Genomic DNA, 24,852 nt, shown 5'->3' with positions numbered 1-24,852 from the left:
TAGGGGCTCGTGTTTAGTTCGCTCTTTCAGCCACAGGCCGAGTTGGGTTTTCGTTCTCGGCCTGAATTTTTTTTTTGTTTTGGCTCGTTTACGGTGACTGCTCTATGCCATTTTATGAACTAAACCCATAAATTGGCAGTTATTTTTCGGTTTTGCCCAGTTTACGGGCTCTGCTAGGGTGTGTTCGGTTCCAGAACCAAGTGGAATGGAATGGAACCGTTTCACACCTAGAGCCCATTCTTGTGTTCGGTTGTGGAATGGAACGGAACCGAGTGGTTTCTCGAAAGGGAATATTCTCCCCATATGCGGAATGCACTCATTCCACCGTATCGGTGGAATGTGGTGGAACGGCTGTTACTTAGCCGCTATTAGTTACAAAGCACTTCACTAATCCAACCGAAAAATAATTAGTTCTTGTTAGTTATGATTTTGAGATTAAAAAGGCCATTTGCCACTATTAATTACGATTTTCAGACAAAAGATTAAACTTTAACTTCATTGCGTTCTACTCTCCAAATTCCCCAACCGTACAAAAAATAACTTTAATTACGATTTTAAGATTAAAAAGGTCATTAGGCGCTGTTAATTATGATTTTAAGATTTAAAAGACTATTTGCCATTGTTAATTACGATTTTTAGACAAAAGTTTAGTTTAACCACATTCCGTTCTGCTCTCCAATTCCTCCAACCGAACAAAAAACAGAACCATTCCGTTCCTCCTTTTTGTCCAAACCGAACGCGGGGATGGAACCATTCCATTCCTCTTGAACGGAACCATTCCATTCCATCCCACGCTGTTCCAGAACCGAACACACCCCGAGATGCTCTTATTTGGTTACGCATTCTCGAACCCCATCCCCGGTCGGGTCACAAACTCGATCTAAGCCACCTCTAGCAAGAGTTGAACACATTGAGCTATTGAGCTTGCTCTTCCTTGGCACATGCATGTGCTTTCTATATTTTGAAATGCATCTTAGATATATTTTAAAATATAAAATATTAAAACTAAAAGTTCACATGTATATGTTCACGTGCTACGCGCCAATAAAGTTGTTTCATGAAAAATTGACTTGTCGTGTGGACGTGTATAAAAAAAACACAAAATTTGGTGCTAAAACTAAGGCTTTTGAAAGACAAGTTTTATCTTTTTTACATAGACAACAAAATATCGGTTTTTCGCGAAACTTGGTGAACATATATATATTGTGGAGATGTACATGTAGAATTTTTTGTCAATTTTTTTTAACACTTCAAAATATGTTTTTGTGGTAGAGAAAGCATATACACCTTAGAACCGAATTGAATTTCGTATTTTTTTACTCTCAATATGCTGAAAGGTGAGAATGTCTTGTGGCGAGCAGCTCTTGGGCCGCCTCCCTGCTACGGGTTGCCGCCACCGTGCCAATCTTCTTCGTCGTGGTTGTCTCCCTCCCCCCGGCACAACACCTATCCATCACATCCCACTATCATCTCTTGACAAACATTATGATTGATACAATATACACTATAAAAAAAATCTTAGCCGGTGGATTTTTTGGACGACACAAACCGTAGTTGTCTGTCAAAAATTTCTTGTCCGGCATATACTGCTTTCACGGCCACTAAATAAGAAGGTGAATAACTATGTGCCGTGATTGAGTCTGTACCAACACATACAAGTGCCATGGTTGGTATCAGGAAAGAGCGGTGCTTATTAATGTCGAGCTTGGGATGGGGGAGGCGGGCGGAGGAGTTGGCGGCGAAGGACGACGCGTTAGCGGCGGTGCTGATGGAGGCGCCAACGGAAGAGGAGGAAGCCGAGGCGGAGGAGGAGGAGACGGAGAAGGAGGAGGAGGAGGACGACGACGACGACGACGAGTTCGAGTGGTCCGACGACGACGGGCCGCACCCGGACGAGACGGCCGATCAGCAACGCACGCTCGTCGAATCCTTCGAGTCGGAGAAGAAGCTCCAGGACGACGCTCGTGCCCGCGAAGAGGCGCAGATTCGTCGCGTCGTCGAGCTCTCCCTCCAGGCGGCGCAGCTGGGGAGGGCAGACGTCGACGCGCTGCTGGAGCAGCGGCGTCTGGCCATCTCCCTACGCACGGAGAGGCGGCGCGCGCAACAAGAGGTGCGGCGGAGGAGAGGCGACGATCGGGCGGGGCCGTCGAACGTACCGCCAGGCGGTCAGTAGGCTAGGTTTAGATGAAATCTAACCGTTTTCATTCAAACTTTGTAATATATAATTAAATTTAAATAAAAACCATTATTTTCGTGCACCAATATTCATTTGGGGAAGGCGTTTGGAGGGACGCGACTGGAGAGCGACATCCTTCAAACACGGCATGAACAAAATACATCCCTCAAACGAGCTCGATCCAAAGACCGCTTGGGAACGCAACTAAAAATGCTTAAGGTTGGGGAGCGATAGAAGATGTAGGGCCCACACACACGTGGTGGCTGGGTGCGTCTGCCCGATGCTCTGCATCCAACGGCAACGCACTTGCGATGCGAGGATCCCCGGGGAGAGCAATCATTTTCCTTTCCCTACAGGAAAAAAAAAAAAAAGCCTTTTGGCCGGTGGTAGATAGGTGAAGAAGCAGCAGTTAACGTTCAGCCACTGATCTTCCCGAGCCACTCTGTCCCCCGCGCGCACACACACTCATTTTCTGACGGTCGACCGCGAACTCATTTTAAAAAACGAAAGCGGGAGTTCGTCCTCAGTCTCTCTGCTATCTCCCGCGGCGGCGCGGCGTCTCAAACTTGCCGGCGGCTACCTGAGGTTCGGCATCGGCACCGCAAGGCATGCATCTGTCCCCCTATCACATTTTCTCCACTCTCACGTCGTTTAATCGCTTCTTGCCTTTCAGCACCGACGACGCTGGCCACCTGTTCGACAGAATGTCTCCACGGAAGAAGTGCAGCAGTACGCCGCCAGCGAGCGACGTCGACCACATCAGCGCTCTCCCCGACAGTATCCTCCACCACATGCTCTCCTTCCTCCCAGCACAGGCGGTCGTGCAGACTTGCGTGCTAGCCCAGCGCTGGCGCCACCTCTGGAGGTCCACCACAGGTCTGCGCATCGTCGGCCTTGCCGAGGACGAGAAATTAAATGTCAAAGACCTCCGGAAGGTCGTGGACCATCTTCTGATCCTGCGTGAGCGCACCGATCTAGACACTGTCGAGATTAAAGCTGCTTATTTCTGTGAAGAAGACCAGCCCTATGTGAGAACATGGGTCCGTTTCGCTGTGATAAACAAAGTTCGGGCGCTCTCCCTTACTATCGATGGCTCTGTCGATCTCTGCCTAGGCAGCCTGCCTCTTGTCTCTCAGTATCTGAGAACATTAGACCTTGCAGGTGTAGTCGTGCAGGATCTTGATTTTACTAGCTGTCCAGCTTTGGAGGATCTGAAGATGAATAACTGCAACATTGGTGATTATATATCGTCCAATTTCCTGAAGCATTTGAGCATCTCTAACTGCCAGTCCGACTTGGATTGCCGGGTCCATGTTTCTACTCCAGGCCTTATCTCTCTGGAATTAGTTGGCTTGGTAGGTAGAACACCTTTTCTTGAAAACATGCCATTGCTAGAGACTGCATATGTGGATATTAACTACAACTGCGAAGATGTCTGTCTCAAATATCACTCTGGTGTTTCCTGTGGAGCTAATGATGATGAATGTGAGAATTGTATTCCTGATAATGATGATTGCAGCAGTGATTGTGTAGTTCTGGGTGGTGTCTCAGATGCAAAACACCTCAAGTTGATATCTGAAACTGGAAAGGTATGACAGCTGTCTTAAAATCCTTTTGGTATGCCGGGGGTCTTATATCAGCATCTCACATTCTCTCTAATGGCTACTTGATTTGCTTGCTTTTTGTATTTTCTTTCCAGTTCATTTTCACAAGAGACTTGAGGCACTGCCCTACATTTATCAAGTTAAGGACTTTATTGCTCAACGAGTACTGGTGTGAGGCTCCTGATTTGGATCCAGTAGCTTGCATTCTCAAAAACTCACCAGTTCTAGAGAAGCTCACTCTTCAACTTTTTTCCGAAGTATAAATCTTCTACTTGGACTATTGCTAAAATGTTAAAGTTATTGTCGATTATTTATCCATCTTGGTTAAATGTTCTTTTCTTACCGCAGGGGCCCAATCATAAAGTCGAAATGAAAGGACGCTACAGTTCAATGGAGCGACCGTCTGCAATATCAGAGCACCTTAACATAGTTGAAGTCAAGTGTAGTGTGGTTGACGAGAGAACTCTCAAAGTTTTGAAGTTCCTGTCTGCATTTAACATATGTAAGCCAACTATAACACTTTCCATGCTCCATATATTCTGAAATTAGCTTTCATATGTGGGGAAGAAAGTAAGAAAGCAAGCAGTGAAGAAGAAACTTCTGAACTATGTAGCAAGGACAGTTTATAGGGATAACAAATTATTTAGTCATGCAATTTTTTGACCACTTGTTAGGTGCCAAAAGAAAAATATATAATATAAACCATTTATTAGCTGTCAACAAATGTCATTATTGTTTCGTTCGATAGAGTATCTTCGCATGTTGATTAGCTCTTGATAATAACTCAAATGTACACAGTAATATTATAGTTTGACTCATTATGGCGTTGAACAGTTGGTTCTGATCAATAATAATTATTGTAGGCTGATTAGATTTTGCTCAGCCTTGCTCTTATGGGCTAAATTATTTAGCTCTTGGTTTGCTCATCATTCCGACACTAAATTATTCGCCATTTTTATTTTATAGACTTGCCTGGGAAGTCTTCATAGTTTACGTAACACATGTCTAGTAGTGTGTGTTGTGCTTGCTTGTTTCACATTTCGTTTACTATGAAGTAACTGATGACATTTTCTGCAATCTGGAGCAGTTCAGTTAGATGTTTTTTGTTGGATTATCAGCCACAAATGTCCGTATCAATTATAAACAAAGTTTGTGCCCAAATTCATATTAAGATAAGTTGCACTTGGTAAAGTGAATCTCCTTCATGTTTACTAAACTCTGTACTAGTATCTTCATTTTCATTGTTGTAACTGAGATTTTTTTCTCAATGCAATCAACCACTCTTATAGTGTCGTTTCATTTGTGTACAGGCTTCAGTTTCTGAGTAAGGGTGACAAGAACTGGACTGCCAGTGGATCTGCCATCGCTTGGCTATTCCAAAAATCCAAGGCTTAACCCTATATGCTGTGCCCGATGTTTTCATCTTTTTGTTTGCTTGTGCATCTGTTGCTGATTCTACTCAGAGGAACGGTGTAGAACCCGTGATGCATACGACCTATGAACTTCAGAGAGTGGAGACTGGAGACCATCTGGCTAGACTTCGCTGTACTGTATATACTGTAATTTCGGTTCATGCTTAATTTACTCAGCTCTTCGGACTCGTTAGTACTCTCTTAGCTTCGGCGCTTAACTTATTTAGTTATGGTGTGATGCGTTTATTTTGTTTCATGTGCCAAGATTTGGATATTTCGAACAGTGAAACAAGAGGTGTTGGAGCATCTCCATCGGCACGCTCAATAAAGCGTTGGCATGTTTTTGAGCCCAATAAAGTCGCTCGCAACTCTATGCCGGTCATACACGGAAGGGCCAAGTTGGAGACGCCAGCACTCCCATCCACGTAGGATTTCGCCCCACGTCCTCCTTGCTAGTCAAACAGGCCCATTCTCCACCATCTTTACCTCCACCTTCTCCTGATCCGCCTTCCACCCCTCTGAATTGCCATGGCTGTCATTGTTGCCGCCTCCCCTGTGCTTGACCTCTACCTGCCCACCTAGAAGCCACCATCAGCACCTCTGCCATCTTCCACCGTGGTTTTGCCTGCACATGCTCTACTATCTAGTTGATGGTATATATCCATAGTATGCTATATTTGTCAATACAATTGCACATCCTGCTACGGAGAAGGAATCTTATTTTGCGACATGCCAGAAAGCACGTCGCAAGGATGACGAGTGGGCTTTTGGTGTACTCCAGCAGCGTTTTGCCATTGTTCGGTACCTGCTCTCACATGGTCGAAGTCTTATACGTGGGAGGTGATGAACGCTTGTGTGATCATGCACAACATAATCATTGAGAGTGAGCGCGACACGGCAGTGGATGATGACCATCTATTTGATTTTAATGACCTCTTGTTGAGGTTGAGCAGGTACCGACCTTTGCCGCTTTCCACAGATACACTAAAAAAATGGGAGATGCATGTGTTTATGCTCAACTACATAATGATTTAGTTTAGCATTTATGTGTGCCGAGAAAAAAAGCCGCATGAACATGTTGCATTGCAATTTATTTGAATTCTTGTATGAATAATCTAATTTATATGTTTGAATTATTTGTGTGAAATAATCTGTGTGTTTGAACACTGTAAAATTATTTTAATTAAAACAATAATTAAAGCAATTTACAGTGTAGGCAAAATGTTATAATTTGGTGAAAAAGAAAAAGTAGTTTTTTGGGGACCGGCCGTATGGGACGCGCCGACGTGGGACGTGGGACGACATTTTCTAAACTAAGTAGGTCTTGCTGGTGCGTCCCGTACAGCTATACCGGCGCTGGCAGCTACTATATGCATGAGACAAGCCGGGTGGAGGTAAGTTCCATTGGACTAGATATCATCGGTTTGCTGCTTGTTCGATGTTTCGACTAGTTGCCTAGCAGAGAAAGGTGAAAACGAGATGTAGTTCCGAACGTATGTTGGGAAAGGGCGATACCATGTAGTTGCTACTTCGACGAAAAGTGTTTTGGCTCTTGGGCACCCGTGCTCCTGTTGTTTAAGAAAATATGGAAAATTCAAAATTTTCCATAAGTGCCCATGAGCACTGGTGTCCATGAGCCAAAAATCTCTGTCCTGATTTAAGATGTTACATGCATAAATATTTGGTGGTCAGAAAACCTATCATATCTTAGTGACATAATATGAATATACATGATTATAAGCAATCAGAGATGAAAGTGACTAAATGATTAAAGAGACACCCCAGCCAGTGCTTATAGGGACTAGAAAAGCAAGAAATTGGAACAATTGTCTGGTTCATAAATCAAACAAACATACTGTTTTCAGGTACAATGTAGAATACTACAAAGACATTTTTTAGAGCTTTTACTGAATACCTAGTTCACTCATTATACATGAGTGCACAACTCAACGTCACCAAGTTTGTGAATCCAGTGATGCTACACCACATCACTGGATTCTCAGCAGATGGTTTTATTTTAAATACAACAAGATTCTTCACGGAGCTGCCAAAGCTCAGAGCAATGTAGAAGTAAATTAGAACTTCCAGGACATGGCATTTTTATAATAACAGTTCTGGAACCGTTACCAAGTGTACAATGGGTAAGAATGCTTCTTGATCTTACTACCAGTCGCTTAGTAATGCAGAGAAGCTCTAATTACCAGTTGGGATACACAGGCAGGACTCTCTCCAAGACTCCACCACCCTTTGGGTAAACTGAACATCCTGCGTAAGTTCACCATAGATCCATAATTTGGTTATCAGTAGGTCTAGTGCAAACTTCCAGGATAGTACGACTACAGACTACTGCTCGTGCAAGACTCAGAACTTGTGACACTAAACCACACTAACTTGGTGATCTTCAGATGGATAGTCATCTGAGTGCCATCACGACTAATCCAAGGGGATTAGTCAACCTTACAGGGTTGCTGGACTCCATTCCAGCATCCATTACATCTCCATGACTTGTCAGATGCAGAATCAATACTTTTGTATCTGCTGCTTCACGCTCCATCAATATCACAGTCCCACCAGGACAGGATTTGAACCAAGCCAAACTGACAAGAGCAACCGTTACTCTTGGGATATTGCCCCATCCATCGGGACACGTCATGATCTCCGGGTACATATGTCGATCATGGTAAGGACAGCCTGCAGAGTTTCATCCCAAAAACCATAATCAACGAGTAGTAATCAAATTGCAGGAACAGAACCAGTATCAACAAACGAACAAAAGCGAACATATGCTGGCTCAAATGGGCCTAGTTAGGAGACCATTATACATGTGCATTTAAGCACTATATCGTGAATGCTAGGATGATTTCTCGATATGATACATACCTTATGAATACAAGGATGATTTTTGCGAGGTAAGAACAAGTGCTGCAAATGCAGCAGCACTGCTCTTTTAGTCCTGCTGCAAACTAAAGTTACCTGGTAGGAACAAAAAACTCCAGCGTCAGTTACAGCTAGACAGTCAACAAGCAAAAAGATAACAGTGACCCAGAGAAAGCAAACCTCAAGGTATAAATGTTTGGGGGCATAGTTCAGCTTGCTCTTTGGTCTGAACCACTAGCTTGTGTAAACTGCGGTGAGTGGGCTGGAACGACTAAGTGTGGATGGGATGGAACCGGTGCTGCTACAAAAGCCAAGTAACACATAATTATTCGTAAGATAAAAACAATTAAATAGAAAGCCGCAAAAGGTTTAGGAAGAAAGATGGGAAATTGTGTTTATGTTATCATAATAGTTTAGTTTGAAAGAATATGTTGCTTATTGAATGCAATTGGAATCTAACAGACCCAGGTGAGAATCTCAACTAAACCACAAGCACCTTTAGCTTGTGATGTAAAACCGTGACGATCTTCCCACGCTGAGAATTCTTATGTGCTTTCAACTTACCTGGAGGAATGGATGTAATGCAATTATGGCAAAGTACACTACAGCAAAGAACTAATTGTTGCTTCCCTCCTATCCAAATTACTTGTCGCAGATTTAGGCAAAATGTTGCCAAAAATCTGTATAGGTTCATTGAAGCTACGAAAAGTAATTTGGGTAGGAGGGAGTAGTTCTTTTCTCATTTGTCCTGTTGATAGTTAGACTTAAAATATGTAAAACAACATACAGTGGAGCATGTGTAAATACTTATGACCATAAATGACACAAAATATAAGCACCTGCCCTGCAAATATGAACAAAACTATAACCAAGCTAAATGGAGCTTGTGATGCTTAACAGAGCATGCAACACTACATGGAAACAAAACTATAACACAAAATATAAGCACCTGCCCAGCAAATATGAACAAAACTATAACCAAGCTAAATGGAGCTTGTGATGCTTAACAGAGCATGCAACACTGCATGGGAACCTAGAAACTGTCAGGATGCACACTTACTGAACACATGTGATAAACTATATCGAGCATTACTTGAAAGGATACTGAACACATGTGATAAACTATATCGAGTTTTACTTGAAAGGATTTTCTTTACAAGAAGAAAAGGGCTAACATGTATTGGAAAATGGGAGCTGGAGAAAGCTTACCTACTAAAAAGGGAGCCTGAATGGTGGAATGATGTGTTGGAGATGAATTATTGAAGTTTGACCCAGTGAGATAAACAAATTGATTTCCTGGCATACTGTAACCATGCATCGTCGGATAACCACTGAACCCACCAGAAATCGATGGGCTCAATTGGCTAAATGGCTGGTTAGCAGTATTAGCCGCAGTTGAGGCTCCATAAACTGGAACAAATTGCTGACCAACATATGGGTTTAATGTACCCTGCAAAGAGACATTTTCCAGAATATGTTAATGCCTTGTATGACATACATTCCACGAGAATATTTAAGTAACATTTTCACACTTTAACCTGTGGATAGATGTACTCGGTCCCATATGTGGAGTAACTGCAAAATAAGAGAAAAATGAACTGAATTCACTTCTCATTGGCTTTGAACAGTGATATTTTGCTCCATAAACACAAATGAATTTGATGATTTGATCATTTCCAATGGAAGGGGGAAAAGGAGTGGGATCATTATGTTACAGGGGGGAAAGCATATGAACAACCTACACAAAGTGGGCAAAACAAATGCATCCAGTCATACTTCTGTGCTCATGTGATAGATGGTGAAAGAGGGAAGTGGAAGAAAAATATAGAAAATATGTCGTGGGGTGTGGTGACATTGTATTTTGATGGTTCACACATGTTTCTCAACCAAGAACCTTGGTAGTTAAAAAATGCAAGATTTTTCTTTGACTTTTTGGAAATGCAAGTGTTAACGGAATATAAAACATGCACAGGTTCATCTGAAACTATGTGACGAAGATGCCTAGAAACAACTTTAAAGTCCTGACCAGACAATCTAGGGACTAGATGATTTTTTTTTAGCGAAATAGGGCCTCGCCCTGGTTCCAAATATATTGAAACCAGCCACAAACACAACACAATATTCAGGACGATCATACGTCCTCGCACCACTCACCCACTTATCTTACAGAACCCCATACTTAGGACATAACAGTTCTAAACCCCAACATCAGGGGGGAAACCAGCCCAAACTTTGAAGTCATGCATTTTACACACAAACACATTGAACCACCAAAACAAAGCATCATCCAAGCTCATGGGCGATCCAAGACCTGAAAACCAGCGCCGTCACCCACCAGGATTAGATCATTCGCCTCCAGCGTCCTCCTCAGATCCTCAGCAGTGATCAGCATCGGCCCAAATCCCCTTGTGGTGTTCATGTCACAGACCTCCAAAGTTGACCTGGCTCTCTTCTGAGGAGTCAACCAGGCTCCGGCCACAACAGCAGCGGTGGCCTCCGAGCTGAAACCTCCACCTTGTTCAACAATGTCGTCAGTTCTCCTCTTCCTTCCTCCTTCAGGAGGATTTTCCATTGAGCACAGCTGCAGACCAAGTGTTTCCACAAACCCTGCATGCCAATCTATTGAGAACGGTTGAAAACAAAGTCATTTCTGGTAATCCAGATAGCTCTCAACACAGCAGCAAAAATCATATTAATATTGCTATTCTTTTTGTTAACCCAGAGAGAAGAAATGTCATGCATACTTAAGATTTCAATATTAAGATCCATAGCAATAACAATATCTCTCCAGAGTTTTGCTGCTACCACACACTCAAAGAAAAGATGTTGACAAGACTCAACTTCATTACAAAACACACAAGTTAAGTCATCAACACTCTGTCTTTTAACCAAATTATCTCTAGTGAGTAACTTGTTATGAAAAAGTAACCAAAGAAAGAAATGAATTTTTGGGGGCACTTTGAGTTTCCAGACACAGTGAATATTGACAGGCATAATCCCAAAAACATTAATAACAGCATACATAGATTTCACAATGTATGAGCCATTAGCCTCCCACATCCAAATCATACTATCTTTTGTACCATCAAAGGCAATAGTTTGAGCAATCTGCTGAATTTCAAGCCATTGCAACATCAATCTATGGTCAAAACATCTCCTAAAAGTCACTTTCAAGGTAGACCCATCCTAAAGATCAGCAATGGATTTATTATGTTCATTCACTAGGAAATAAATCTCACAGTATTGAATGGCCAGGGAACAAGAACCAAACCAGTGATCCTCCCAGAACTTAATGTTCCTACCATTCCCAATCTTCCATTGATAACCCATCTTAGCAGCTTTAGCGGCCCACATAACCCCTTTCAAAAAGGGAGATGCACCATTTAAAGAGCAAGAAAAAATATTAGGATTATCCAAATTATATTTAGTATCCACAATTTGTTTCCACATTTTATCCTCATTTAACTGATATCTTTTAATCCAAGAGGCTAGCAGGCACATGTTCATCTCTGCTAAATCGGGAATGCCCAAGCCTCCATACTCTTTCTTCCTAGTCACTAACCCCCAGTTGGCTAGATGATACTTATGGTGCCCCTCATAATTGTCCCATAAGCAGTGAGCCATTTGGGAATTAATAAGGGCAATGGTCCATTTTGGGAACTTAATCACACTAAGGAGATAGAGAGGGATACTGGCCAAAACACTTCTCACCAGCTCTAATTTAGCAGCATGATTAAGAAGCTTCCCTCTCCAGCCACCAGCTCTGTTAAGGATTTTATCCACAACAGATTGAATATCCTCCTTCCTAAGTTTACTGTGGTGAAGAGGAACCCCTAGATAGTTCATAGGGAAAACTCCCAGCTTACAACTCAAAGATTGAGCAATAAGTTGAGCATCCTCTTCATCCACATTAATAGGGACAAGGTCACATTTATGGAAATTTATTCTCATCCCAGACATGTGCTCAAAACAAGCTAGGATACACTTCAAATTTATGGCAGTTTGAATATTATTTTCTAGAAAGAGGAGGGTATCATCAGCATATTGCATACTAATGACCCCACCTCCTCCTAGATTTTGCATGAGCCCAGCAATTTGTGTGTCACCAGCAGCTTTATATAGCACCTTGGTGAAGACATCAGCCATAAAATTAAAGAGGATTGGTGAGATGGGATCTCCCTGTCTCACACCTCTGCTGGTGAGGAAAAACTGATTACAGTCATTGATTCTAACACCAACAGAGCCCTTGTGTAAAAGGCCCTCAATAATTGACATCCATCTTGGACTAAAACCCCTCATCTATCAACCCTATCATATGCTTTTTCATAATCAAGTTTAAAAATAAAGCCAGAATGCCCATTATGAACTGCATCATGAATGACTTCATGAGCAGATACTACACTCTCAAGAATGTACCTCCCTTTAATAAAAGCTGTTTGGTTAGGAGAAATAAGTTCCTCACTAACCACACCCAGCCTGTTAGTAGCACACTTAGAAAAAAAATTAAAACTGCAATTGGTTAAGGCTATAGGTCTGAACTTCTGCATAGTTACAGCATCAGTTTCCTTTGGAATTAGAGTAAAGAGAGAAAAATTCAATCTATAAAGATCAAGTTTACCTTCATTCTAATCCTTAACCATTGCCATGAAATCAGCTCTAGTGAGCTCCCAGAAATGCTGATAAAACAAAAAAGAAAACCCATCAGGGGCCAGGAGCACCTTCAGCATAAGAGCCAAAGATAGCATCCTTAACTTCTTTCTCAGAAAAATCAGCACTAAGCATATTATTGTGTTCTTGAAACACCAAATCCTCAGGGTCCCAAAAATCATCCATCAAGTCAATATCAAGGCAAGTTTCCTTACAAAACAGGTTTTTGTAGTAATCAACAGCAATATCTAACATACCTTTGTTGTCCTCAACCATCCCAGCCTCCCCTTTCAATTGAAATATCTGGTTCTTCCTCCTCCTCTGGTTTGCTACAGCATGAAAGTAAGCAGTATTACGATCACCTTCTAAAATATATCTCTCTCTAGCTCTTTGTCTAGCTTTAATCTCTTCATTACCCCAAACTTTAGTCAACTCATCAGAAATACATTTCATCCTTTTTTTGGAATTTGGAGATAAGCTTTGAGTTTCAGAGATAATATCAAGGAGATCATATTCAGCCACTAAACCTTGCTTAAGTTTCCTATGGGCAGATTCAATGTTAGCTGACCAACCCTTCAAATCTTTTCTAGTGTTTCTCATCTTAAATTTCCATCTATCAAGAGAATTCTTGTGATGGAAAGGAATATGCCAGAATTTAGCAACCACATCATCAAAACCCTCAATTTTAAGCCACCATTTTCAAACATAAACTGCTTATTATGGGGATTTTTCAGAGCACCAGTGTCCACAATCAGGGGAGTATGGTCACTACCTACTCTGGGTTTTGAAGTTAGGCTACTAGCAGGGAATAAGGCATCCCAACAAGTAGACACAAAAACTCTGTCTAGCAAGGCCATGACCAAGTTATCTTGGTTATTGGCCCAAGAGAATTGTCTACTAGGGTTCTTAAGCTCCATCAGATTGAATTTATTAATCCAATCATTAAACAAATTTGCCCAATGCTGGTTTATGTTGCCAGTATTCTTTTCACATTTTTCTCTAATGAGATTGAAGTCACCACCCACTAAAGTGGGGCCACTCCAACAAGCCATGACATTATGTAGTTCATTAATAAAATCTAATTTATGCTCATCATAAGCAGAACCATATACAGCAATGACTCTCCACACAATATTATCTCTCTTGGCCTTAATTTGCACAGAGACACAGTAAGATAAGATATCCCATTTAACTATATCAAAGACCTCATTATTAACACCAACAAGGATACCTCCAGCAATCTTCATAGCTGGCAACCAATTCCAGGAGAATTTTCCCCTGGATCAATTTGTTGCAGTTGTGAACTAGAGAAATCCTCTTTTTTAGATTCAGAGAAACAAATAATATCAGGGCATGTTTCTCTAATGAGATCATGCACTCTAGTAATTTTATCAGGCCTATTCAAGCCTCTAGAATTCCATATTAGAGCTACTACCATTTTTAAAGATCAATTTTCTTCTACCTTTTTTCCTACTACGGACTAATGTCCAGGGTTCATCATCATCAGGCACATCACTAACGTAATCATCCTGATCAGATGGAACCTCAACTTTATCTTCCATGCCTACTTTCAATTCCTCCACCGAGAGACTAATGTCATTAGGAAGAAAGCTAGCAGGATTAGATTGGTGAAAATCATCAAATCTTTTTAATTCAACCTCTTTAATTTTATCAATGACAACATCAGTATTTTTTGTTTTAAGGCCCAGGCTAATGCCAGCATGTCTAGAATTATCACCCAGAGTATGGTTATCAAGGGCAGCAAAAGAATTGGAATAACCATGTATATTAGTACCTTTAGGAATTTCCATATTCTTTGCCTTCTTGAGATCTTGTGCTTTTTCAATAGCAGTTTTATCATCTCTTGATATTCTAGAACTCATCCTAGTAGCTTGCATAGGCCCCCATTGCTTCTTCTCCTTCCACACCTTGGTAGGCATAGAAGGTTCACAAACATTGGGCAGCACACCCTCCTCAACTCTTTTGGCCCCTTCAATATCTTCATCTTCCTCATCCTCAAAGTGTTGTAGCAGGTTTTTCCCAATGTTCTCTTCAGCACTCCTTAGCACCAGAGCACTCTCCGTAGGGATAAGAGGCTCTTTGCCAAAGACTCTGGCTTGAACAGATGACTCCAGAGCCAATTGAGTAGCAGACCTAGGACCACTTCTCCCACCAGAGAAAGAAGGATCAGTCTCCATCTTGTTGTTATTCCCACCAGAAGTTCTCTTGTCAAAAGCCTTGAAGTCATCTCCAATATCAGCATCATCATCAACCTTGTCCCCTTCATTACTCTGACCAGGGTCTTCATCATCATCCCCATCTACCTCAATAGTTTCACCATCACCCTCTACCAAGAAGTTAATGAGGAAGAAACATTGTTCCATCTCAAAGAGTTTGTTTGATGGGATTTTTGATTTGTCCCTCACAGCCACCTTAACTCTGACCTCTTTATAGAAGCTTCTGAAGATGCCTTGCCAATCAATGTTGACTAGCACACCAAGTGCAGTGGATACTTGACATATAGTCTTCCATGTCAGCCACTTGGCTGGGATGCCAATGATCTTGACCCATACCTCCTGAAACTCCTCAAAAGGCTCTGCTTCCCCCTCCCAGTTCTCAAAATAGATCACTACACCCTCTTTTTTGAGATTGATGGAAGGGTACTCCACCAGTTCCTTGATCCTCTTGCTTGGGGGAAACCTCACCAGGAACTTCTTAGGCCCAATTTGTCTGATCTGCCAAAACCAGTTAACCTTCCACATGTCATTGAAGCTCTTCTCCAGTTCCTCAGCAGAAATCTCACTCTCTTTGACCACCACAATCCCAACATTGTCCATATTCAACCATTGGACTGCCTCAGGTCCTTCTACCTCCACATGGAAGAAACCTAGGCCAGGGTTTGCACTACCCCAATACTGAGCAGTGGGTAGGAGAGAATACCACATCAGACAATTATCCATGTGATGACCTGTCTTGCTGCAAATGAAGCATCTCTTCACCCTAGTACAGAGACCAACATAATGACCCAGCTCACCACAATTGTAGCATGTAACATTCTTGAATTTGATATCAAGAGCAGGACCAGGTCCACTTGGTGCTGACAGCTGCATCAAATTTCCTGCTCTCTCCCCACTGTTTTTTGTACCATCAGAGGTAGCCCCTTTCCGAACCTTCTTCTTGTTCTTGTTATTCCATGAGACTTGCTGCTGTTGTGAAGGAACCAGACTGGCGCTGCTACCTTGACTGTTGGATTGAGGGAGATTAGGGGTAATCCCCAGTGGCATCATCATCATCGGATTGAAACCAGAAGGGGGAAACTGCTGGCTGCCAAAGAATTGCTGCCACTGGCCCATCGGCACATTCCACATGTTGGGATTCATCATGGGAAACATACCTTGATTAGCAGCACCCATCTGTTGCCCCATATTCTGAATGAATTCCGACTTGATCTGGACCGGGTTTGAAGCACCGCCAAGGGATGATGATGCTTTTGTTGCAGCAGCAACTGGCGGGGCACGGCCACCACTATGACCACGGCCACCCCCAGCTCCTCCCCCTCTTCCTGCACCTTGATACGTCTCCGACGTATCGATAATTTCTTATGTTCCATGCCATATTATTGATGATACCTACATGTTTTATGCACACTTTATGTCATATTCGTGCAGTTTCTGGAACTAACCTATTAACAAGATGCCGAAGTGCCAGTTCCTGTTTTCTGCTGTTTTTGGTTTCAGAAATCCGAGTAACGAAATATTCTCGGAATCGGACGAAATCAAGACCCAGGTTCCTATTTTCACCGGAAGCATCCGGAACACCCGGGAAGGACCGGAGGGGGCACCGGGCCCCCGGACCATAGGCCGGCGCGGCCCGGGCCCCGGCCGCGCCGCCATATGGTGTGGCCACCCCTTCGACCCTCCTCGCGCCGCCTCTTCGCCTATATAAAGCCTCCGTCGCGAAAACCCCGATAAGAAGAACCACGATACGGAAAACCTTCCGGAGCCGCCGCCATCGCGAAGCCAAGATCCGGGGGACAGGAGTCTCCGTTCCGGCACCCTGCCGGAGCGGGGAAGTGCCCCCGGAAGGCTTCTCCATCGACACCGCTGCCATCTCCACCTCCATCTTCATCACCGCCGTTGCTCCCATGAGGAGGGAGTAGTTCTCCATCGAGGCTCGGGGCTGTACCGGTAGCTATGTGGTTAATCTCTCTCCTATGTGCTTCAATACAATATTCTCATGAGCTGCCTTACATGATTGAGATTCATATGATGATGCTTGTAATCTAGATGTCATTATGCTAGTCAAGTGAGTTTTACTTATGTGATCTCCGGAGACTCCTTGTCCCACGTGTGTAAAGGTGACAAGTGTGTGCACCGTGTGGGTCTCTTAGGCTATATTTCACGGAATACTTATTCACCGTTGAATGGCATAGTGAGGTGCTTATTTATATCTCTTTATGATTGCAATGTGTTTGTATCACAATTTATCTATGTGCTACTCTAGCAATGTTATTAAAGTAGTTTTATTCCTCCTGCATGTGTGCAAAGGTGACGAGTGTGTGCACCGTGTTAGTACTTGGTTTATGCTATGATCATGATCTCTTGTAGATTGCGAAGTTAACTATTGCTATGATAATATTGATGTGATCTATTCCTCCTACATATGCATGAAGGTGACGAGTGTGCATGCTATGCTAGTACTTGGTTTAGTCTTTTGATCTATCTTACACTAAAGGTTACTAAAATATGAGCATTATTGTGGAGCTTGTTAACTCCGGCATTGAGGGTTCGTGTAATCCTACGCAATGTGTTCATCATCCAACAAGAGTGTAGAGTATGCATTTACCTATTCTGTTATGTGGTCAATGTTGAGAGTGTCCACTAGTGAAAGTCTAATCCCTAGGCCTTGTTCCTAAATATCGCTATCGTTGCTTGTTTACTCGTTTTATTGCGTTACTATCGTTGCGTTACTACTCGCTTGTTTATCGTCCCGGGCAAAGCACTGTTCGGTGCCGTTGCTACTACTTATTCATACCACATGTATTTCACTATCTCTTCGCCGAACTAGTGCACCTATTAGGTGTGTTGGGGACACAAGAGACTTCTTGCTTTGTGGTTGCGGGGTTGCATGAGAGGGATATCTTTGACCTCTTCCTCCCTGAGTTCGATAAACCTTGGGTGATCCACTTAAGGGAAACTTGCTGCTGTTCTACAAACCTCTGCTCTTGGAGGCCCAACACTGTCTACAAGAATAGAAGCTCCCGTAGACATCAAGCACTTTTCTGGCGCCGTTGTCGGGGAGGAAAGGTAAAAGGCTCTCATACTACGGTCCCGTGTAAAGTATTTTTTCGGCGCCGTTGTGTGTGTGCTCGAAGCTATTTCCTTTAGATCCTGCAATTGCATCTTTTTGTTTCTTGTTTACACTAGTTTGGCATAATGTACAAGAGTGAGCTTCTTATTCTATTTCCTGATTTAAAACATGGATTGTTTGATGCGAAAATTAAAAAACCTATGAAATCTTATTTGCATGCTGGTAGTAATATTAGTATGAACGCTTTGAACACCATTGTTGATAATGATATAGAAAGCTCTAAGCTTGGGGAAGAGGTGTTTGAAAATCCTTTAGCTACTGGTCATTATGTTCTTGATACATCTCCTTCTAATAACAATGATGGTGTGGACACAGATAAACCGACTGTGGAAGATAACTATTCTGTTTCCTATGATGACACTCGTGCCCCCGATCTCCGATGATTATTATAAAGAATGCTATGATATAGGTTCTAACTATCCTTATGAAACTTGTCATAGTCATGATTGGATTACCAAAAACAATTCCCTTAATATGCAATTTGTTTACCATGTTCAAATTCTTGATAATAATCTTACTCCAATTACTATTAATGAGAATAACTTTTCTTATGCCAAATTTAATGATACTTCTATGCATATGAACCATGATAAGAATGTTTTAAGTGATGGGTATATTGTGGATTTCATCAATGATGCTACTGAAAGTTATTATGAGAGAGGGAAATATGGTTATATGCATTTCAATAATATTAAGTTTCCCCTCTTTATGTTGAGAATCTTGAAGTTACTCGTGTTTTATCCTCTTATGCTTGTCACTTTGTTCTTCATGAATTCATTTGTGTACAAGATTCCTATGCATAGGAAGCATGTTAGGCTTAAATTTGTTTTGAATTTGCCTCTTGATGCTCTCTTTTGTTTCAAATACTATTTCTTGCAAGTGCATCATTAAAACTGCTGAGCTCATCTTAACGGCTATAAAGAAAGAACTTCTTGGGAGATAACCCATGTGTTATTTTGCTACAGTACTTTGTTTTATATTTGTGTCTTGGAAGTTGTTTACTACTGTAGCAACCTCTTCTTATCTTAGTTTTGTGTTTTGTTGTGCCAAGTAAAGTCTTTGATAGTAAAGTAAGTACTAGATTTGGATTACTGCGCAGAAACAGATTTCTTTGCTGTCACGAATCTGGGTCTAATTCTCTGCAGGTAACTCAGAAAATTAAGCCAATTTACGTGCATGATCCTCAGATATGTACGCAACTTTCATTCAATTTGAGCATTTTCATTTGAGCAAGTCTGGTGGCCTAATAAAATCCATCTTTACGGACTGTTCTGTTTTGACAGATTCTGCCTTTTATTTCGCATTGCCTCTTTTGCTATGTTGGATGAATTTCTTTGATCCATTAATGTCCAGTAGCTTTATGCAATGTCCAGAAGTGTTAAGAATGATTGTGTCACCTCTGAACATGTGAATTTTTATTATGCACTAACCCTCTAATGAGTTGTTTCGAGTTTGGTGTGGAGGAAGTTTTCAAGGGTCAAGAGAGGAGGATGATATACTATGATCAAGGAGAGTGAAAGCTCTAAGCTTGGGGATGCCCCGGTGGTTCACCCCTGCATATTCTAAGAAGACTCAAGCGTCTAAGCTTGGGGATGCCCAAGGCATCCCCTTCTTCATCGACAACATTATCGGGTTCCTCCCCTGAAACTATATTTTTATTCGGCCACATCTTATGTACTTTACTTGGAGCGTCTCGTGTGCTTTTATTTTCGTTTTGTTATTTTCATTCTCTGAATAAATTCATGCTTGTGTGGGAGAGAGACACGCTCCGTTGGTTCATATGAACACATGTGTTCTTAGCTTTTAATTTTCATGGCGAAGTTTCTTCTTCGTTAATTTGTTATATGGTTGGAATTGGAAAATGATACATGTAGTAAATTGCTATAATGTCTTGGATAATGTGATACTTGGCAATTGTTGTGCTCATGTTTAAGCTCTTGCATCATATGCTTTGCACCTATTAATGAAGAAATACATAGAGCTTGCTAAAATTTGGTTTGCATAATTGGTCTCTCTAAAGTCTAGATAATTTCTAGTATTGAGTTTTGAACAACAAGGAAGACGGTGTAGAGTCTTATAATGTTTACAATATGTCTTTTATGTGAGTTTTGCTGCACCGGTTCATCCTTGTGTTTGTTTCAAATAACCTTGCTAGCCTAAGCCTTGTATCGAGAGGGAATACTTCTCATGCATCAAAAATACTTGAGCCAATAACTATGCCATTTGTGTCCACCATACCTACCTACTACATGGTATTTCTCCGCCATTCCAAAGTAAATTGCTTGAGTGCTACCTTTAAATAATTCAAAATTTATCACCTCTGATTTGTGTCAATGTTTTATAGCTCATGAGGAAGTATGTGGTGTTTTATCTTTCGATCTTCTCATTTACTTCTGACAGACTTTCACAATGGACTAGTGGCACATCCGCTTATCCAATAATTTTGCAAAAAGAGCTGGCAATGGGGTTCCCAGCCCCGATTAATTAACTTGCATTAATAATTCTCTTCACATGTTTTGCTCTCGATTCATCGGTAAGCAACTTAATTTTGCAAATAGACACTCCTTCATGGTATGTGATTGTTGGAAGGCACCCGAGGATTCGGTTAGCCATGGCTTGTGTAAGCAAAAGGTTGGGAGGAGTGTCATCCATAAATAAAGAAAAACTAAACTAAAGTACATGTGTAAACAAAAGAGAAGAGGGATGATCTACCTTGCTGGTAGAGATAACGTCCTTCATGGGAGCCGCTCTTGAAAGTCTGGTTGATGAGGTAGTTAGAGTGCCCACTACCATTCGTTGACAACAACAAACACCTCTCAAAATTTTACTTTTATTGCTCTCTTTATGTTTTCAAAATAAAAGCTCTAGCACAAATATAGCAATCGATGCTTTCCTCTTTGAAGGACCATTCTTTTTTACTTTTATGTTGAGTCAGTTCACCTATCTCTCTCCACCTCAAGAAGCAAACACTTGTGTGAACTGTGTATTGATTCCTACATACTTGCATATTGCACTTGTTATATTACTCTATGATTGACAATTATCCATGAGATATACATGTTACAAGTTGAAAGCAATTGCTGAAACTTTATCTTCCATTGTGTTGCTTCAATATCTTTACTTTAAATTATTGCTTTATGAGCTAACTCTTATGCAAGACTTATTGATACCTGTCTTGAAAGTGCTATTCATGAAAAGTCATTGCTTTATGATTCAGTTGTTTACTCATGTCATTACCATTGTTTTGATCGCTGCATTCATTACATATGTTTACAATATGATCAAGTTTATGATGGCATGTCACTTCAGAAATTATCTTTGTTATCGTTTTACTCGCTTCGGGACGAGCGTAACTAAGCTTGGGGATGCTTGATACGTCTCCGACGTATCGATAATTTCTTATGTTCCATGCCATATTATTGATGATACCTACATGTTTTATGCACACTTTATGTCATATTCGTGCATTTTCTCGGAACTAACCTATTAACAAGATGCCGAAGTGCCAGCTTCTGTTTTCTGCTGTTTTGGTTTCGAAATCCTAGTAACGAAATATTCTCGAATCGGACGAAATCAAGACCCAGGTTCCTATTTTCACCGGAAGCATCCAGAACACCCGGGAAGGACCGAGAGGGGGCATCGGGCCCCCGGACCATAGGCCGGCGCGGCCCAGGCCCCGGCCGCGCCGCCATATGGTGTGGCCACCCCTTCGACCCTCCTGCGCCGCCTCTTCGCCTATATAAAGCCTCCGTCGCGAAAACCCTGATAAGAAGAACCACGATACGGAAAACCTTCCAGAGCCGCCGCCATCGCGAAGCCAAGATCTGGGGGATAGGAGTCTCTGTTCCGGCACCCTGCCGGAGCGGGGAAGTGCCCCCGGAAGGCTTCTCCATCGACACCGCTGCCATCTCCACCTCCATCTTCATCACCGCTGCTGCTCCCATGAGGAGGGAGTAGTTCTCCATCGAGGCTCGGGGCTGTACCGGTAGCTATGTGGTTAATCTCTCTCCTATGTGCTTCAATACAATATTCTCATGAGCTGCCTTACATGATTGAGATTCATATGATGATGCTTGTAATCTAGATGTCATTATGCTAGTCAAGTGAGTTTTACTTATGTGATCTCCGGAGACTCCTTGTCCCACGTGTGTAAAGGTGACAATGTGTGCACCGTGTGGGTCTCTTAGGCTATATTTCACGGAATACTTATTCACTGTTGAATGGCATAGTGAGGTGCTTATTTATATCTCTTTATGATTGCAATGTGTTTGTATCACAATTTATCTATGTGCTACTCTAGCAATGTTATTAAAGTAGTTTTATTCCTCCCGCATGTGTGCAAAGGTGACAAGTGTGTGCACCGTGTTAGTACTTGGTTTATGCTATGATCATGATCTCTTGTAGATTGCGAAGTTAACTATTGCTATGATAATATTGATGTGATCTATTCCTCCTACATATGCATGAAGGTGACAGTGTGCATGATATGCTAGTACTTGGTTTAGTCTTTTGATCTATCTTACACTAAAGGTTACTAAAATATGAGCATTATTGTGGAGCTTGTTAACTCCGGCATTGAGGGTTCGTGTAATCCTACGCAATGTGTTCATCATCCAACAAGAGTGTAGAGTATGCATTTACCTATTCTGTTATGTGATCAATGTTGAGAGTGTCCACTAGTGAAAGTCTAATCCCTAGGCCTTGTTCCTAAATATCGCTATCGCTGCTTGTTTCCTGTTTTACTGCGTTACTACCGTTGCGTTACTACCGCTTGTTTATCGTCCTGGGCAAAGCACCGTTCAGTGCCGTTGCTACTACTTATTCATACCACCTGTATTTCACTATCTCTTCGCCGAACTAGTGCACCTATTAGGTGTATTGGGGACACAAGAGACTTCTTGCTTTGTGGTTGCAGTGGTTGCATGAGAGGGATATCTTTGACCTCTTCCTCCCTGAGTTCGATAAACCTTGGGTGATCCACTTAAGGGAAACTTGTTGCTGTTCTACAAACCTCTGCTCTTGGAGGCCCAACACTGTCTACAAGAATAGAAGCTCCCGTAGACATCACACCTCGACCACCTCCCGCCATCCTGGCAATCTCTGTGTAGGTTCTCCTCCCAGCTTCAGTACCCCACAACTTCGAGAACTTGATGGTCGTCGGTTTGGGTAAGAAACCCGCGCCGACGGGGTGGCAATCAGCTGGAGTGAAGGATCTGGCTTGGACCCGATCTCTCCTGACCCAGACTAATGTCTGAGAGCCAGGCAGAGCCCTAGATCCACCCAAGTAAACTTTGTCTGGAACGGGCGGAGTCGCCACAGTCTTATCCACAATAGAAGGCGTATTTCTGAAACCCACCACCACATCAACGGCTAGATTTGGATCTGCGAATGATCGACGGATATCAGATGATGACAGCACAACACTGTCGTGCTGCGAGGATTGCTTCTGGAAGCTTCTCGAAGCCCCCCCAAATCTCTCGAGCCGCCCCTTGCCGGAGACGGGTTACCTTGTCGGATCCTCTCCACCCGCTGCCGCAACTCCGCTGATCTCCTAGCACCCACAGCACCATCAGAGCCAGCTCCATCGCCGCACCAAGCATAGGATCTCCGAGGCATCCCCCGAGCCAGGACGCTCACGGCGTCCAGTTCTCCAGGTCTTCCAACCCCTGCTCCGCTATGAGCCGCTTCGGATCTTCGGGATCCTTGAGCTTGATCATTGCTAGCGCCGCGGCAACCTATTCCTCGAGCCCCTGCCCCGAGATCTGCGGGCGCCAGCCCTTCGCCATTTGCTCGATTGCCCACTCGAAGGCGAGGCTGATCTGGAGGATCAGCAATTTCCGCCGTAGTAACGCCTGCTTCCTCTCCTCCGCCATTGCCGCTTCCCTCTCCTTCCGCCTCGACTCTTCCCCCATCTTCACCTCCTCGGTGAATGATGGGAAGCCCGCTGACCACTTTGGGATGGACATGCTTCTCTGCCGGGCGCGCCGGCGAATACCAGTGGCGGCGGGAGGTCGGGGTGGTGGAGGGAGCGGCGGTGGCGCGAGTTCGCCTGAAAATCGCCAGATCGCCTATCGCCTATCGCCTAGATGAAAATTTTGAACATAGCCGTCTTATATGCCAGTTTAATATGCCAGTGAGATTGTTTACAACATGTGTTTTAACTTTTAAGAAAATTGTATCATCTGTAAAGTCAATGAGTCATATACATCAGACAGATCATCTTACCTGTATTATGGAACCGGTGTGAATCCCTGGTAGTACCCAAATGGAAGTGGCCGATGCTGACCGTACCCCCCTACATAAACACCCCTTGGACGGGAACACCAAAGTAGGAGCCAGCTGATCTGGGCCGCCCTGTAGTGAGTGCACGTTTTCAGACAACATGCGTACAGAAAGAACAGTAATGTTACCGCATGAGCAACCTAGGTATGAAAGCCCTGGCCCTTTGCCTTCCCTGGTTGAATTGTTGATTTACTTTGCACAGGACAGGATAGGGGTTAACTGAATTACAGAGTAAGCTAGACATCCACATGCTCTCACATAAAACTCGCACAAATGAAATTTATTTTGATCGTTCCTTTTGGATTATTAAGCTGAAGTCTATAATCGGATCTGTGAACCACATGTACCCATAAATTTGCAGAGTTACCGATGACCACAGTCCAAAGCTTGTAAAGGAAAAAACTTAATTGTGAATGATGACAAAAACATATTTAATTAAAAATTCCCTTTACACAAACACAATAAAGTTCTCATTAATTAATCA

At 42.6% G+C, this 24,852-nt stretch overlaps 1 protein-coding gene and 1 pseudogene across 1 annotated transcript; one reads left to right on the top strand and one right to left on the bottom strand.

Moving 5' to 3' along the window:
• Positions 1–2,784: 2,784 nt before the first annotated feature.
• LOC124690569 (F-box/FBD/LRR-repeat protein At5g56420-like) lies at positions 2,785–5,380 on the top strand. The gene is made up of 4 exons (XM_047223939.1): positions 2,785–3,765; positions 3,876–4,037; positions 4,129–4,282; positions 5,091–5,380. The coding sequence occupies exons 1-4, from the start codon at positions 2,785–2,787 to the stop codon at positions 5,102–5,104; spliced, it is 1,311 nt and encodes a 436-aa protein (XP_047079895.1). The 3' UTR covers positions 5,105–5,380.
• Positions 5,381–7,774: 2,394 nt separating this feature from the next.
• On the bottom strand, positions 7,775–24,618 carry LOC124690568 (annotated as a pseudogene).
• Between the last annotated feature and the right edge of the window lie 234 nt (positions 24,619–24,852).

This window comes from Lolium rigidum, chromosome 2 (genome assembly GCF_022539505.1).
Source record: "Lolium rigidum isolate FL_2022 chromosome 2, APGP_CSIRO_Lrig_0.1, whole genome shotgun sequence".
NCBI classification, from domain to species: domain Eukaryota; kingdom Viridiplantae; phylum Streptophyta; class Magnoliopsida; order Poales; family Poaceae; genus Lolium; species Lolium rigidum.
This window is presented reverse-complemented; position numbering and strand designations above follow the sequence as displayed.

Coding starts and splice junctions, on each gene's coding strand:
- LOC124690569 (XM_047223939.1), top strand. CDS start 2,785: ATGCATCTGTCCCCCTATCACATTTTCTCCACTCTCACGTCGTTTAAT. Junction 3,766..3,875: donor TGATATCTGAAACTGGAAAG/GTATGACAGCTG, acceptor TTTTCTTTCCAG/TTCATTTTCACAAGAGACTT. Junction 4,038..4,128: donor CTCTTCAACTTTTTTCCGAA/GTATAAATCTTC, acceptor TTCTTACCGCAG/GGGCCCAATCATAAAGTCGA.